The sequence below is a fragment of the Triturus cristatus genome, chromosome 12, assembly GCF_964204655.1.
Source record: "Triturus cristatus chromosome 12, aTriCri1.1, whole genome shotgun sequence".
Lineage (NCBI taxonomy): Eukaryota > Metazoa > Chordata > Amphibia > Caudata > Salamandridae > Triturus > Triturus cristatus.
In genome coordinates this window covers 762276131-762293612 of record NC_140595.1, presented here as the reverse complement: position 1 = coordinate 762293612, position 17482 = coordinate 762276131, and the positions used below count along the sequence as shown (strand labels likewise).

Below are 17482 nucleotides of genomic sequence, written 5' to 3'. Positions count from 1 at the left end.
TTTGACACAGAGGACTTCAAGGCAGCAACTTTGTACTTAGAAGTAGCCTAGTCTACATCTGTGAACGGTGCCAGGAGAGCTACTCAAAGTGGTTGGTCAAGTACCCTGGGGTAGATTTCAGGCTTCTTCTTCTGTGATGGCAGGGACTGCCTGGTCATAGATATGGCCTAACTGCTAGAGAGGTCAATCTCAAAGCTGGGGAGCCGAGATCGAGTCACAGCAGGGACGCTCAACATCCTGTGAATCTGGGAAAGTCACTTAATCTCCTGGGCCTAACAAAATTAATGTATCTATCAGTAAAGCAACTGGTGCTCATGCAAAGTGCTCAGATACCTTCGGGTCGAGTTCACGCAATATAAACCAACAAATAAATAAATAATAAAAAAAGTATTACCACACAGTGGATGCCAGGTGGAAACGTCAATCCCACCTTCAGACAGCAGGCTGATTGGGTGCTCTTGGCATGTGCTATAGCTTAAGACAATAGGGATGACAGTGGAGACCACTCGGGCATGTTTCAGACATGCAGCGATTCCTTGAAGGAGTTCAGGGACTGGCTCCCAGTCTAGAACAGACAAGTCACATGGGCTGTGAGTCTGGTGGACAGACCACATTGCCATGGCCAATTATCTTTGTCCACACCAAGAATCAGCACTTCCTGCAGGGTTGGATTTCTCCTTCCTCCTCTATCAGGGAGTGGTCTTTAGGCTTTTAATACAAGGCAGACAGCTCCTCCTCCAAATTAGACTAAAGTTGATGTTCCCTCACCTCTGGAAAGCTAGCTGTTAGGCAAAAACCATTCAGGCACACACCAGCTGTGCATTCGTATTTTGGATACTCTGAGCAGCAACTCCCTCCAGAGAAAACATAGAGCTGGAACAATGAGTGGTTCAAAAACTTCCATTCTTATTCATGGATGGCAGATGGGATGGGAATTATCTATCAGCCCTTTATTTTTAGACACATCCTTTTTAGGCTTCCATACTCTGATTTTACCTTGAGGTATGCTCTTCACAGGGTTTTCTCAAGGCTAGATAACAATGTGTTTGTGGTTGCTAAATTTAAGGCTTAACTTCAATTATTTTCAAGTTTCTTAATCAGGGATTTATTTGGAATGATGTTTTCTGTGAGGGATGGTCATCTGTGTTTTTAAAATAATTAATTTGTATCACAATGGATTGTGTGTTTTATGCTCTTTATGACGGCTCTCGGCCCTGACTATTAGAGTTCATATGACCTTTTTTTCTCATTTGTGGGCAGTGTTTTTCTCTCTTCCAGCTCAGCAGTACTCTCCTATATGTTTGGGGTAATTTGACTCTTTTTTTTTTACACAGTGCTCTCTACGTGTCTCAAGAGTGGCATGCCCATGCTCTTTTGTGCTGTTTAAGTCCCTTTGTGTACCATAACGTTTTTGGCATTTTTCTTTTACCCAGTGGTTGAAATCACCTCTAACTCCTTCATATTGTCTCACATTTTTGGATTCTCAGTTGGGCACAATATTTGGATGAATTCTGATCAGATTATTTAGAGAGCTTATCAGCCACTCTTTCACATTTACCAGCTCTTCATTCCATTCCTAGACCTCTTTCTGAGAAAACGTACATTATAATGTGAAATAGAGTACAGTAATAATTGAATCATGTGTGTGATATGTTCAATATTTGTGCTCTTGTGTGTATTTTCTGGATGTGGTTATCCTGTGGAGGGACACACTCAACATATATCTGATTGTTTTGCCCATCGTGTCACAATTGTTTATGGGGCTGCTTATTTCGAAAATTGAGAAATAGATTTGAAGCCTAATTTAAAGAAGATTTTAAATTGAGGAAAATCACTCTTCCAATATCAAACAAACATTTCGCAAAACAGTGTTAACAGGCTCCTTCAGTTAGGGACTTGATCTCTATTGATAGCATGATCAGGTATAACTTCAAATAACACTACTTAGCATTTGCTATTACTTACAAATGAATCTGCACAATTGTTAAATATTTTTTTATTTCTTTTTTAAAAGATTAGTTATTTTTCAACAAGTCCGCTTCTGAGTGACCGGAATCAGTTCCCTTCCTTTTTCCGCACTATCCCCAGTGATGAGTTTCAATCCCATGGACTGGCCCAGCTAGTGATGCACATGGGATGGACATGGGTTGGTATTCTGGCTGCAAATAATGATTATGGACAACAGGGAAGTCAAATAGTGCAGCGCGAGCTAATCAAGGCCGGGGCTTGTGTTGCCTTTACTGAGAATATCCTCCTAAACCGAGCAGATAAAAATGCCTTCCATATTGTCCAAGTGATAAAAAATTCAACAGCTAATGCAATTGTTGTTTTTTCATCTAATGCTGAGCTCATTCCTCTATTGGATGAGATGGTGAGGCAGAATATCACTGGAAAGATTTGGATTGCCAGCGAAGCATGGTCAACATCTTCTCTCCTATCCATAAAGCAATACTCAGACATTTTGGCCGGTACCATTGGGTTTGCAATCCATAGTGGAGACATGATGAACTTTCAAGAGTATTTTATTGGCATTCACCCATCATTATCCACACAAGATACGTTTATGAAAAAGTTTTGGGAAGAAACATTTAGTTGTCAGTGGCTGAATGAAGACAACTTCCTAAAGAAGGATAATGTAACCAAGATGTGCACAGGGAATGAGAAACTGGACAGCCTACCAATTGACAGCATGATGGACTTCAGAATCACTTACAATATTTACAATGCAGTGTATGCCACTGTGCTTGCTTTAGAGGATTTGAGGCTGTGCATACATGATGGAGGGCTTTTTATTCAAGGGACCTGTGCAAATATCTCAAACTTCCACCCATGGCAGGTATGTATTTTCCTCAGGCAAATAATATGTATATGAGATTGTGAAAGTAAGCAGTAAGCCTGTTCTGATCAGCATGTGTGAAAGTAATGTGGGTGCATATTTTATGATCTGATGTATTACACTGCAAGTAAATAAATATCTCAGTGGACCGTAGATAGTTTTTGTTGGTGTACATTTCTGTACACCAGTGCCTCCACCTGGTCTGACAATTGTGTAGTCTTGCATGTTTCATTGCAGACACTTTTTGCAGGGTCATGTTAGGGTAGTTTGGGGTTTTTCCTTTGTAGATGATGTTACAGTACTCCAGGCAGAACGCAACCACAGTAACAACTAAGGCAATTGAGAAGATGGGGGATTGTAAGGAGAATTCTATGGAGCTTGTGGTGGAACACAGTCTTAATGACTGTATTGCCTTGGAGAGTAAAGCTTAAGTCACTGCCAAACAGCATTGCCACATTGTGTATCTAATGCAATAGCGCTGGAGACGGGCCCATGGAGTTTTGTGAAATGAAAGTGGTGCTGTGAAGGATCGACTGAGCACAGGAGCAAGGTTTTTGTCTTGTGTGCCAATGGATATACATCTTGATTACACACAAGGTATATCAAAGGGTACCCAGACATTTTGCCTGGATTGAGGAAGATCTTAGTGTCTCCAGCACCTGTGGTCATCATCTACAAATACAGGCTCTTGAAGAGCATTAATGGGGATTTCATAATGTGAGACAGGAAGGAGCCTGGTGGCAATTGCTATATGCTCTTCAACTCCAGCACATCTAACCAAGTGATTCTTCAAAAAAGGTGTCAAAAGCCCTTGACAGATACAGTCGAAACAAAGCATAGCCAATTCCTTGTTCAGAAACCTTACTTCTTTACTATATGCCGGTCCAGTTTTTAACCCCTAGGTATTCTCAGCAATATACCTGAAAGTCACTCATACAGTTGTTGGTCTGTAGATGGACAGAGAGTTGATTGGTTACCATATTTTCTAGTGCTGTTGTAGTGCAGAATGGGGCCAAAATAGGGAGGTAATTTGATATGTGTTATAACAGGATGATTGTGACTCTGCGGGATATAACTACCGCTTTTTGAGGCATTGATAAGGGTTTTGTTCAATGGAGCAAAGTTAGAGAGGGTTAGGTTGATGAGCTTCTTATTAAAGTTTTTTAAAGGATAGGAGATTCTTCATACTATTGAGTTCTTGAGCAGTGGTGCAATTAAATAAGAGTGACTGCCTATATCTGCTCTGCATTGTAGGGGCTAGTTTTTTGTAAATAGCATGTTATTCTGTGCACTCCAATTGTGTCGCTCTTGCTAAAGAAAAATGGCATTAACTCTTCAATTTTGCAAATGGAGCAAAAGCAGAAAACACAGGTTTTGATATCATGAATTCATTCAAGATCCAAAATAATGACCTCCAGATATTCTCTGCCTTTGTGCAGGCTTGGGATCATTCTTAATAGTACCAGTGCAGTTGAGAGTATGAACATTTTACTTTCCTGTTAGTATGGTCAGGTAGGAACTAGAATTAGATCCACCATTTCTAAAGAGCTGAGCCCTTTCACTCCATGTGTGGAGAGCAGCAGTGAATGAGGCACTGTTTTAAATTATGCTTCAATGTGGGCTGAAATGAGCCTATGGCCAAAGGCAGTGATATGTTTCCACCCAGAAAAATGAGATATTGGCAGAAATGACCTTAAATGAGAGAAAATCCTCCTCTACTAACATTGTGGTTCTTGCCTTACTCAGAATCAGAGTTTCTGATGGGGGAGTCTCAGGTAGCATACCTGCTGGAAAGTATTCTCTAGTGACCCATTCACTATCGGACAGCTAGCTTCAGTGTATCAAAGTTTAGGATGAGTATTCTGATTTTTCCTATCTGCGTCTCCCATGTGAGACTGAAAATCAACAAGCATGTGTCCAAAGTACTTATTAGAGAGCTCCGTGCTCATCAGTAACACATGCTCAATTTTTTTCCAAAACAGACCCCAGGAGGTCTGTTCAGAAAAATACATAAAATTTTGACCAGGCATTCTTGACATGTTGGAGGTGACAAATGGCTAGCATTACAATTTCCTGGAAATGGCTACTCCTGAGTGGGGAGGGTCAAAATACTCTGTTGGGCCAAATTCTGCCAATCGCTTCATGGAAGAATTGCTTACATCCCATCGCACCACAACAGTAAATTGGAGAGCATGAGTGAGATTTGGTTCCCCTAGCATGATTTCCAGGTTCTAAAAAAAACATCCAGTGAGATTTTTCCAAAGCGGGTGGTCTCTGGCAGTTGTAACCAGAAGCATGCCACTCAGGCAGAAAATCTACTTGTGCGGCAGCAAAATCAAGTTAGAGTAGTTGTGCCCTCTGGCGCGGTGCCCTTCATGCTGATTTTTCATCATGGAATGTTCTCCCGACACTAAATCACAACGCGAACAGGGTGGCTTGCCTACTTCGCGGAATTTCACAAAGTCAAATTCTGTGAGTTCCACCAACTCCTACTGCTGAGTTAGTAGAAACCTTTTTGGCAAAAAATGAATGAGCAGCGAGGATCTCTAAATATCAAAGCTGTCACATTTCTGGGCTAGCAGAGCCGGGCCTCTGTGCCTGGGTGGCTTGGATGCCACCCACTAGGCCCTTACATTACAAATCGTCTAGGATTTGAGAGAAGGATGCCAGAGGTAACTGAGGAACGTTCTCCGGGGCCGCACATTTAATGTTAAAGGCATTGACTACAGAGGCAGTATTTTATGCATGATTCTTCTTATGTAGGGACCTCTGTTCAGTCATCAGACTGTACTTAAGGACTGAGGTAAGAATTGTGGTGAGGCAACAGTACATGATATACAATTGGTAGGCTTTCTTGTTATTTCAGTGATTTCAAAACCTTAAGAAACAGTAGTGTGATCACACATTTTCGCTCCCTTAAAAAAACAAAAGAAGCAATGTTTTTGGAGTGTTTATGGAACCTTTTGCTTTTATATTTTTGCTTGCTTTCTGCACTGATATTGCATGGTATGTAGAACGTGTTCGTACAGTGTATATGAGGTCCAAATACATTCTTACAAATCAAACGCATTGAACTACACCATACAATACTTTTTCAGTGAGTCTTTGGTCATGCGCACTTGGCCTTTCCTTTCCATGTAAACAGTTATCTGTAAAAAGGACCTTTCAACATTGGCACCTGAGACTGGCAACGCCAAAACAGCCAGTAAATAATCTGCTAACTCTATCCAATGACATAGCTTTCCATGACAATACTGGTGCACCTGAAGATTGTGATTCTCTGGGACAGGTTCTCCTACATATGCATTGAACTGGGAGCATATGCCCTCAGAGTTATTGAAGCGGTTAAAAATGAAGCAGTACTTTTCAAAACACTGAGAAAAGGGTGTTTTCTGACTCTACTTTTTTGCTATGTCCACAATAGCAGTCATGTTTTTCTGAAAAAAATCAACAAATGCAGTGGAGTGTAATTTTTTCACATCACAATCAATATGCGATCAAAGATCCTCACATTTCTTGCCTTTGGCATCAACACTAAGCAAACATTCTGTAAACGGTTGCCACATGGATAATATAGCATTCACTGCCTCTAGGACTAAGAATCACCATCTAAATGACACAGTTGGAATGACTCTTTCTTTGATGCCACACAAAGCACAAATTGAGAAATATTTGCATTTTAGTTCCAGTGCATAACAAAACAGTGCACCAGAATGGACTACAAAGTCATTAGCATTTATCATTAACTCTGAGGTTTGTTAAGATGTTTTCAGCATAGCATCTACCAAGTGGCAAGGAACTCTTACAGGGAAGCACTTCAGCTCAAGTATTTATTTGAAAGGTCATCACACAACATTTTCATATCCATAGCTGAGTCACTTGAGGAAATATGAATTTTGTGATCAGTTATGTCCCCTATCGTAGACCCCAACGGCTCCATGTACATGCTATAAGTACATGTATGTTCCCTCCTATTCCACTTTTTGAAGACGCAAATATATGTGCGTCCACCGTCAACATGTCCTCTTTTAGATCCGCCATGAATGGGTCAGATATTCCTTTCCTAAGTATGAAAGGCCACCGACTTTATGTGGTTCACTTTCCACATTTCTACAGATTCAGGCGAGTAGGCCCGAATTCTGTCATCAAGCCTTTTCTGCCTTCTGCCTCTGAAAGCTCCAGTCTGAGCCCGCATCTGTGACCATGAACTTTGTCTTACTCCCTGCGCGGCTAACGGAGCCTGATCCAGCCTGTCGCCTGCCAAAAACTGTATTTCACCTTCGAGATTATCTCCTTCGCTCCTCATCCGATGCATTCCTGTCTAGTAGTTTAGGTAAACATTCCCCCAGCTACCGTGCAAAGGGCCAGGCCTTGCTGCCCTCATGCAAGTAATTCATAGCCCCGTTACCATGGAATATTCCTACTCCCTCGCATCTAGTGTAGACACTTAGACGCTTGTACACGCACTAACAGTCAGTATAGTCAGTATAGAATAAGATTCTATCCTAAGAGACCTCTCTTTTTGGATAACACTGTTCTTTAAAACATAGGATATTAGATATGATTTGGGATTAGGTTGACATAACCCCAGACTTCTGTCTCCACATGTAGAGCTAAACGTCAAGTCCCCTTCACCCTCTAGTTGCACGTCAATCACACGTCATGCGGCTGCCCGCGCATCTCTGCCAACTATTTCTGCTGACATTGCAGGATTCTCTTATGGATCCACCCACATATTACATCATGTATGATGACGTTTATTAAATTACGCCCTCTATTAGCTACGTATGCACCTCTTATCAGCTGTTACGCCTCTTGCATCTGTTTCATTGTAATGTATTTTCTATAAAACTGCTTATCTGTCAATAATATATGTTCCTTCCTTCCTGAACTTTCGTGGTGATGGAATAGAAGGCCCATAATTCGAATTATGTTCCTTTGTATAGGAATAAAGCCTTTTTAAACCCTCTAATACCACGGATTCTGCCTCTCATTTTACTGAGTTATTCTCGATAGATTTTACCGCATAAAAAAAATAGTACCGGTAACGAAATATTTACCACATAAATTGGCGCCCGAACAGGGACACTTTCTCATCTCACGCGCCGGCGGTGCGTTGCAGGCCCGGTCTCCTGCCACAGCTGAACGGACAACAAAAACGCGTATCTGCAGGATTTCCTGTGTCTCCTTCCGGCCAAGCGGGGACGACTGAGGCTGCGATCAACACCCAGACGAGGCGGTGAGAGGTGCGAAGTATCCCGACCAGAGCCTAGCTGAGAGAGCAAGATCCGAGGTATACAGAGACCCGCCAGGTTCCGAAGTTCCGAGTCCGGTCGAGTCGAGTCCAGTCCCGTCCAGTTTCAAGTCCCGTTCCGAGGCCTTCCGTTCCGAGCTACCCGGTGAGTACCATTACCGGGGAGGCATTTAACGTGCACATAGTCTGTGCCGGTCAAGACGGGTTTGGGTACACAAATCCGGTCTGCACTGTTTTAGCAGTGTATCTGTACTGTTTAGCAGTATATATAGTATGTCTTGCATATAAATAAGTATTATCTAGTGTCAGTATTATGTCAGTAACTAGTTTTCTATTAGTTATCATTGTTCGTAAAACTGTTAAGTGTTAAATGTTTTAAATACGTTCTATATACTGTGGTGTGAATGACTGTTCATTATTGTGTTTTTTTGTATAAAGTATGTTCTAGTAATAAGGTCTAAAAATGCCGCTCTTTTCGAAACTAAGACAGATCAAAACTAGAAAAGGGGTACTCGAAGAAGCCGTTCCCATCCCACCGAGGGACACTCCAGGGTACTTTATGTATCATAAGCATGGCCTAGATGCCGTATTATTTCTTGATTTATGGGTGGATTACACCAAAGAATTACCAGAGAGTCAGAGATGGCCCGCAGCGGGGACCTGGGATGCAGATTGCATCATGAGAGTAGAAGAAGAATTATGGAAAAAGAAAGCCAGACAGTCACAGAAAGATGCCATTGAATTATGGCGTAAAGAATCCTATAGACGTCCAGAAAAAGCACTTAGACAGGAAGATAAGAGTAAGGAGAATTCAAATAAAGTCTGAGAAAATCTATTACTTGAGGAAGGTACCCGAGTAAAATCAGAACAAGTAGATAGACAAAGAAACGCTCTTATGAATGGTATGTATCCACTTCTGGCCGAAGGGTTACCTAAGGCTACTCCGGAAATACCAAAAGACTTGCCACCTCCATTGTTTCCGATAAAAAGCGCACCCCAAGGGGCATCCCAGAACCGCAGAAGATGTTTTCCTTTCCCGCTATTTAGATGACGCAGCTCCCGAGTATGCTAATACCGCACCACATAGACCGCTTGCCGATGATGCTCATCGCCAAGAACATTCGTCTGTACCTCCGTAACAACCCGCTTCGACACACATTCCGACAAGCACATCTGTTTCTACAGCTTTTCCCGCAACGACGGTTGCTGTCTCACCCTCAACAAATCCTTTCACGTCCAGCACCCCAGACGGTGCTACAGGAGGTACGACAGACATTTTTTCTACGCCACCCAGAGGAAATAAATTTTCCCTTAGAGATTTAGCACACCAACGTACGCCCAAACTAGCCACTCCCGATATGCTTAAGGAACTTCTAGTAGATTGTAGATATGATCCTGTGCCCGGTAAACGGGACGAAATGCTGCTGTCATCATTACGTATTAGACGAGCTGCCATATATTTAACGAAGTTACCAGGAATGAATACACATTTAGAAAATATATATCACTTTGTCCAGTCAGGGCGAGGTCCTGAAAGTATTAGCAGAGCCATGGAGTACCAGAAAGCGGAGGTACAGGGACAACTGTTACGTTTCCTCATAAACTGTGTAATTAGAAATCAAGACCGGCCTGGGGTAAATCCGGAAGAAATGCAAACACTTGTCACTTGGGGTAAGAATATATCAGAAGGGAGACATGATAAACAGTTATGTATAATAGCTATGTACCGAAAGATCCGCAAAGAGGTAGAACGAATACATGAAGAAAGATTAGAGGTAGACGCCGCGGACCTAAACAGAGAGGAGGAGGAGCAAGAATCAGACCAAGTAGACACGATAGCTTATGTAAGTAAAGGAAGATCCCATAATAATACCAGAGGTTTTAACGACCCAATACGTCCAATACGTCCAGAATATAATAGACATCTTCCAAACCCTATGCTCAATACAAAATCCCCTGAACACTTATTCCAAGCCGCTGATAAATTACTCCGAGATCGAAGGGGGTACCACGTGCTCGATTCCATGGACGAACAAGAATTAGTCAGGTCAGCAGTACAATGGGCTGACAGTCCCGGCGAATACAATGATGATGTACTTGCACACACGTTTCTGAATCTAGACCCATATGAACAGCGTTTAGCTAGTATATACATGATTCAACACCTCCTTATATTATATAAAGGCCAACACTCCGATCCAGGACCCTTACCTGACATATTGACAGAACTACTCACCAACATATGGAGAGGGTCAGGTACTGATTTGATTAAGGAAATACTAGAATCCCGAAACCAATATTTAAATTTCGTATGCCCAGAACACGTTCCAGTTCCCATAATGGGAAGAAAAATGTATCACATAGATAGACAGAACCCGTTACGCGAAGTGCACCCGATCAGAGGTGCCGACGATAATTTCACACGTGTGTTTGTATACACGCCTATAACTAAACTGGAATTATTAGAAATGAAGAAAGTAGTACCCAGCCATGACAAGGACCCAGCAGGTTTCCACCGTGAGATAAAAGACATGTTACTCATGGGAGAGTATACCTACCCCGATATTATGAAAATATTAAAAGTCCTTTTACCCGCAGGTGTTTATGAAAAACTCAAAGAAAAAGAATGGGAGGTAGGAGACCAAAAGATAGATTGGACAGCATTAGAAAACGAAGAAAAGGCCCGAGCTGCAGGAGCAGGGCTTGGGGATAAGACTACCGCACTAGCAGGATTACTAATACAGGTACTGCCACGTTTATTAACTACGAAAAAGGAAGACTGGGGTGCAATTTCAGCCTGTAAACAAAAACCAGATGAAGACACTAGTGATTTCTATTCCCGATTTGAAAAATGTTTCAGTATAAATAGTGGTATAAAAGCTAGTAGTGAGTCATATCCACATCTGTTTGTGACAAAATTAGTTGAAAATTCTCTGCTACAAGTCAAGAATAGAGTATTGAAATTCGAAAGTACCTGGCAAGGTAATACCCCATCACAGATGCTACAGATGTTACAATATCATCACAATAGAATTAGAGAAGAACAAGAACACGAACAAAGACGTATGAAAGATACGAAAATGAAAATGCTTGTTGCACAGTCAGTTCCAGCTGATAGTCATCAAAAGGGTGATTCCACAGGTCCTGCAAAAGGGACATGCAACTATTGTAAACAACCAGGTCATTATATACACGATTGTCCAGTCCTGAAACATAATATTGCCACCGGTAGAACACATGAGAGACCACGTCCACCTAGACAGGATCAGAATCAACAGCAACTGCCTCAGCAGGCACAACCTAGGTTAGTTCCGCAACAATTAGCCCCGCAACAGGCAGCTCCACAACAGACCGTAGCACCACCACAAGCGCAGCCTGTCGCTGCAACTCAAGCAACAACACAACAAATGTATGAGTATGCACAAACAGATTATCCCGATTATCAGCGATACTCATGAGATAGCCTAGAGAGGGAAGTTGGCTTACCCCTTATAGAGGTTCCTGTAGACCAAGAGGGACCTTATGTACATAGTGAACTATTAGGGGAAGACAGAAAGTTTTTACTTGATACAGGGGCAAGCAGAACAACTATAAGAAGTAGTGAAGTTCCAGGGGCACCCCTCTCAGGCTCACAAAATATTTCCCTTGGATTCTCAGGAAAACCTATAATTAATGACGTAACACAACCTCTTCCACTTACAGTAGGTCCATTGACACGTACTACAGATTTATTGCTTACTAAATCATGTCCAGAAAACTTGTTAGGTATAAAAACATTGAAAGCTTTAGGAGCCATAATATGTTGTTCTCCGGAAGGAGTACGACTATTTTTACGTGACTTTAAAGGTCACTACGTATCCAGAGACATGGATCACCGACTGCAGAATTTACCTACACATTTATGGGCACAAGGCCCCACTGATGTTGGTTGCATGAACATTACACCATATCGAGTTACACTGAAATCAGGAATAGTATTACCACGAATGCGACAATACAAGTTACCACCAGATGCTGTAGTGGCTTTACTGGAAATCATTGACGAGCTCATTGCACAAGGAGTGGTTGTCGAAACAGACTCCAATGTATGTAATTCTCCGATAATTCCGATTCTTAAAAGAACGGATTCAAAAGCTCCACCGGTATATCGATTGGTTATTGATCTGCGCGAATTAAATAAATGCATTGTACCACAATACCCTGTGGTCCCAGATATCTCTTCATTACTCACAGCTATTGACTCAGAAGCAACGTTCTTCACTGTAATTGATCTCAAGAATGCCTTCTTTAGTGTCCCAATTGATCCGGAAAGTCAATATTTATTCGGATTTAGTTTAAATGGACGAAGTTTTAAATTCACACGCGCACCTCAAGGATTTACAGAAAGCCCCAGCATCTATAGTCAAGCACTGAAACGAGAACTTGACAGTATCCACATGCCAGTTAACACTGCCTTGCTTCAATATGTCGATGATCTGCTGATCACCGCTCGAAGCGAACCTGAATGCGAAACAGCATCACTGACGGTTTTGAAATTTCTGGCTGACAAGGGGCACAAGGTGTCCCCTTCTAAGCTGCAATTCTGTGTCCAGCGAGTTGTTTACCTTGGGCACTCGCTGTCCAAGGAGGGAAGGCAGCTTACACCCGACCGCATACAGTTAATTGCTAACATGCCACCACCCAAGACACAAAAGGAGGTACGAGCTTTTATAGGCCTCACTTCATACTGTAGGCAGTGGATCCCTCAATATGCATTTCTAGCAAAACCACTCATCCAGTTGACAACACAGGAGGCAGCCACATCGACTGTCCTCCCTTGGACTCCAGAACATACACACGCCTTTGAAAGCTTAAAGAAAGCTTTATGCCAAGCACCTGTCCTAGCAACGCCATGTTACAGTAAACAGTTTACACTCTTTGTTACAGAACGTGAAGGTACTGCTTTGTCAGTACTCACTCAGGAACAAGCAGGATCACACAAACCATGTGCTTATTTCTCTAGTACATTAGATCCAGTAGCTCAGGCACTTCCAGCGTGCCTGAAATCAGTGGCAGCAACAGCTTTAGCAATCAGACAAAGCGATGCCATAGTGTTAGGACATCAACTGACAGTACAAGTACCACACGCAGTAGAGGTTGTTTTGAACCGCACACAAACACAACACTTGACTATAGCGAGACTCACCGGTTATGAATTAACATTGTTTCAGCCACACATAGAAATCAGACGTTGTAATACGTTAAATCCTGCCACACTGTTACCAGTAGGCGGAACAGATCCATTGGCACATGATTGTGTCGAAGTCATTACTATCACGACGAAGCCCAGACAAGACTTGACAGACATCCCTTTGACAGATCCAGACTTGACATTATATGTAGATGGGTCATGTATGAGAACAAGTACAGGAGAGTTAGTGGCCGCTTACGCAGTCACAACAGACACTGAAGTCGTTGAAACAAATTGTATTAACACTTTGTCAGCTCAAGCAGCAGAGCTCACCGCTTTGACACAAGCCTGTATTCAAGCCACAAATAAAAAAGTCAACATATACACAGATTCACGTTATGCATTCGGAGTCGTCCATGACTTCGGCGTACTGTGGCGAGAGAGAGGTTATTTCACTTCTCACGGTGCCCACATCCAACACGGACCCCTCATTCAAGCCCTATTAGACGCGATTCATCTACCTACTGCAATATCGATTATGAAATGCAAAGCCCACACAAAAGTTATCGATATCATTTCTCAGGGTAATGACCTAGCTGACAGAACAGCTAAACAGACTGCTCAGAATCAGACTCACACAACTGACATGACAAAGACAATAGTTCTGACACCAACACATTGCATGACAGTTAAGGATCCCGCCCTTGATGTAATTGATATACAGACACACGCTACACCAGAAGAAATAAAGAAATGGACTGAATTAGGAGGGATCCAAACAGATCAAGGATGGATGACGAAGGAAAAATCTATATGGTTTCTTCCCGACTCAATGGTCCAAGTCATCATTAACACTATACACTATACACAGTCCAGCGCACCTAGGAGAAAAAGCTATGCTAGACAGCATTCAACACATTTGGTTCAATAAACATTTACGAGCCGCAGCGAAACAAAAAGTTCGTACCTGTATGATATGTTGTCAGTTTAATCCAGGTAAAAGCATCCCCGTAGAACAGGGTGGATTCCAAACTCCCGATCATGCTTTTGAAGTCCTCCAGATGGATTATATCCAGATGGAACGATGTCGAGGATTCAAATATGTTCTCGTAGTTGTCTGTGCTCTTTCCCGTTGGACAGAAGCATACCCGGTTTCAGATTACACTGCCCCGACTACTGCCAAACAGTTAGTTCGAGAATTCTTCCCACGGTACGGTTTACCACGTGTTGTCTATTCAGATAACGGCCAGCCGTTCTCGTCCGAACTAATGAAACACGTTTCCCTTCTATTAGGATACCAATGGAAATTTCATTGTGTCCGACATCCCGAGGCGGCAGGTCTCGTGGAACACCATAATCAAACTCTGAAAATTAGATTGTCCAAAATATGTAGAGAGAAAGGAGTCGATTGGATAGTAGCCTTACCAGTTGCGCTCTTTTACATGAGAATGGTAGCACATTCTCGAACAGGGCTATCCCCGTATGAGGTGATCTTCGGTAGACCACCAAATATGTGGGGGACGCCTATACCTCGCAAAATAACTGACGTTGACTGTAATATGCTGACAGATTACCTGGCTTCCTTGATGTCTGCACTACAATCTTGTCGTTCACAGGTATCCGCAGCTTTTCCCGACAATACTGAGGTGAAACCCCATGACGTGGTTCCTGGGGACTTGGTGTTGGTCAGGAATTTTGACCGGAAGACCCAACTGGATCCTAGGTGGAAGTCACCGAAGTTAGTTTTACTCACCACAAGGACAGCCGTGAAAATCGAAGGAAGAAAAGGATGGTTGCACTCGAGTCATATCAAGAAATTTTATGGACTACCATCCAATATAGAGACTAAACCCTGTATTTCCTCAAAAACAGACTCAAAGCTCCCTTTGGTTGAGCAATCGAACTCAGAACTATATAGACTAAAATTGAGGTCTAATAAGTCAGACAATTTGATTGTTTAAGTCCTCTCCAAGGTGAATCGGTTGAATTTGTCTCTGACATGTATCCTCTGGACCGGAATAGAGAAAGAAATAATCAAATGCTGCTCAAGAAGCAAGCGTATTGTAAATCATTTCGTAGTCATTGTACAGTAACATTATTAATTTTGTTTTTTCTAAGTCTTTTGATCATCATTGTCAGCATCCTATTGCACATATATTACCCTATTTCTAAGCATGCTTATAATATAACTGCAGAACATTCTTTTAGTGAATTACCTCCACATGAATTGTCTTATAGATTTGCGCTGCGCAATAACACTTTCATTAGTATGCTACATCATTCCCATCAAACCAGCAATGCCACAAATTGTTGGATATGTGGCCGACTCCCTCCCTATCAGAACTATAAGGGAGTTTTGCCCCTCTTTCCCTATCCGTTTACACACAATGGCTCCTGTGGAGCATGGTTTAGTTTGATTAATTCCCTAGATTCAAATTCCGCAGTTTATCAAGACAACTGGGTATGGGGAAACCTGACCTTAGTTTTGCTTAAAGTCTGCTACCCTAACAAGGAGGGACTTCCCAAAAGAACAGGAACTGATCTAGAAAATGAAGTATATGGATTAGGTAATTTTACACTTAACCTCATGATCCTGAACGTTGAATCTGAAGCTACACCAATCTTGCCCGCCATGTCAGTATTCCCAGTAAAAGGGGAACTATGTATAAGAAAGAATGGCTCCATACACATGGGCCATAGTAAATGCACCACTGTAATAAAATTCAGTGATCAAGGCAAGTCTACATTTAGAGCTTCTCGTCATTCCTACTTTATATGTGGCCAGACCGCATATATACGCCTACCTTTAGATTGGGATGGTACCTGTTACATAGCATTCCTTCTACCACCTGTTTTCCTAGCCCCTCCTGATTATCATAGAAATACCCATTTAGTACACAATAGACAGCAGAGAGATCTCCCAATTGTCGATTACACTGAAACAGCATGGGAAAAATACACAGATTTCAATAAAGGTTTCTTCCCCTATATAGGTACAGTCACTAATAGTAAGCTGATACGTAGATTAACCAGAACCCTCGAAGCAGTAGTGAATGAAACTATTTCCGCCTTAGGCAATTTAACAGAAGAGCAGTCTGCTATGCGGATTGTTGTGCTTCAAAATCGTCTTGTCCTTGACGTCATCCTGGCCGATAGGGGCGGAGCTTGTAGGGTCATCGGATCAAGTTGTTGCATTTTCATACCAGAAAATTCACCGTCAGTATATAAAGCCATAACCCGCCTTCATAAGATTGTAAGCCAGATACACCAGAGTCCAGGCACCTGGACTTGGTCCGGTTGGTTCTGGGGCGTGTTGTCAGCCTGGGGATGGAGAATCCTCTCCTTCCTAGGTATTGGCTTTCTCATACTATTCAGTTGCTGCTTATGTCTACAATGTGGGCCAGCGATTTGTGGTCTGTGTGCCACCTCGTGTATCCCACATCCAAGTATTCGTTCGAGATCCCGGAAGAAGAAAGAAGAACAAATGATGTTATATGAACAGATCGATGGATTGATGAAGATCGATATCTCCTAAGGGTCCGAAGGGGACAAGGAGGGAATGAGGAAATATGAATTTTGTGATCAGTTATGTCCCCTATCGTAGACCCCAACGGCTCCATGTACATGCTATAAGTACATGTATGTTCCCTCCTATTCCACTTTTTGAAGACGCAAATATATGTGCGTCCACCGTCAACATGTCCTCTTTTAGATCCGCCATGAATGGGTCAGATATTCCTTTCCTAAGTATGAAAGGCCACCGACTTTATGTGGTTCACTTTCCACATTTCTACAGATTCAGGCGAGTAGGCCCGAATTCTGTCATCAAGCCTTTTCTGCCTTCTGCCTCTGAAAGCTCCAGTCTGAGCCCGCATCTGTGACCATGAACTTTGTCTTACTCCCTGCGCGGCTAACGGAGCCTGATCCAGCCTGTCGCCTGCCAAAAACTGTATTTCACCTTCGAGATTATCTCCTTCGCTCCTCATCCGATGCATTCCTGTCTAGTAGTTTAGGTAAACATTCCCCCAGCTACCGTGCAAAGGGCCAGGCCTTGCTGCCCTCATGCAAGTAATTCATAGCCCCGTTACCATGGAATATTCCTACTCCCTCGCATCTAGTGTAGACACTTAGACGCTTGTACACGCACTAACAGTCAGTATAGTCAGTATAGAATAAGATTCTATCCTAAGAGACCTCTCTTTTTGGATAACACTGTTCTTTA

The 17482-nt window shown here is 42.4% G+C and overlaps 1 protein-coding gene across 1 annotated transcript in view; it reads left to right on the top strand.

Moving 5' to 3' along the window:
• The window catches only part of LOC146782748 (extracellular calcium-sensing receptor-like), a 77299-nt gene that overhangs the window by 46134 nt on the left and 13683 nt on the right, over positions 1–17482 (top strand). Inside the window, exon 3 of the mRNA XM_085637225.1 lies at positions 2015–2836. Within this exon, the coding sequence (XP_085493351.1) occupies positions 2015–2836 (822 nt within the window). The remainder of the gene's footprint in view (positions 1–2014; positions 2837–17482) is intronic.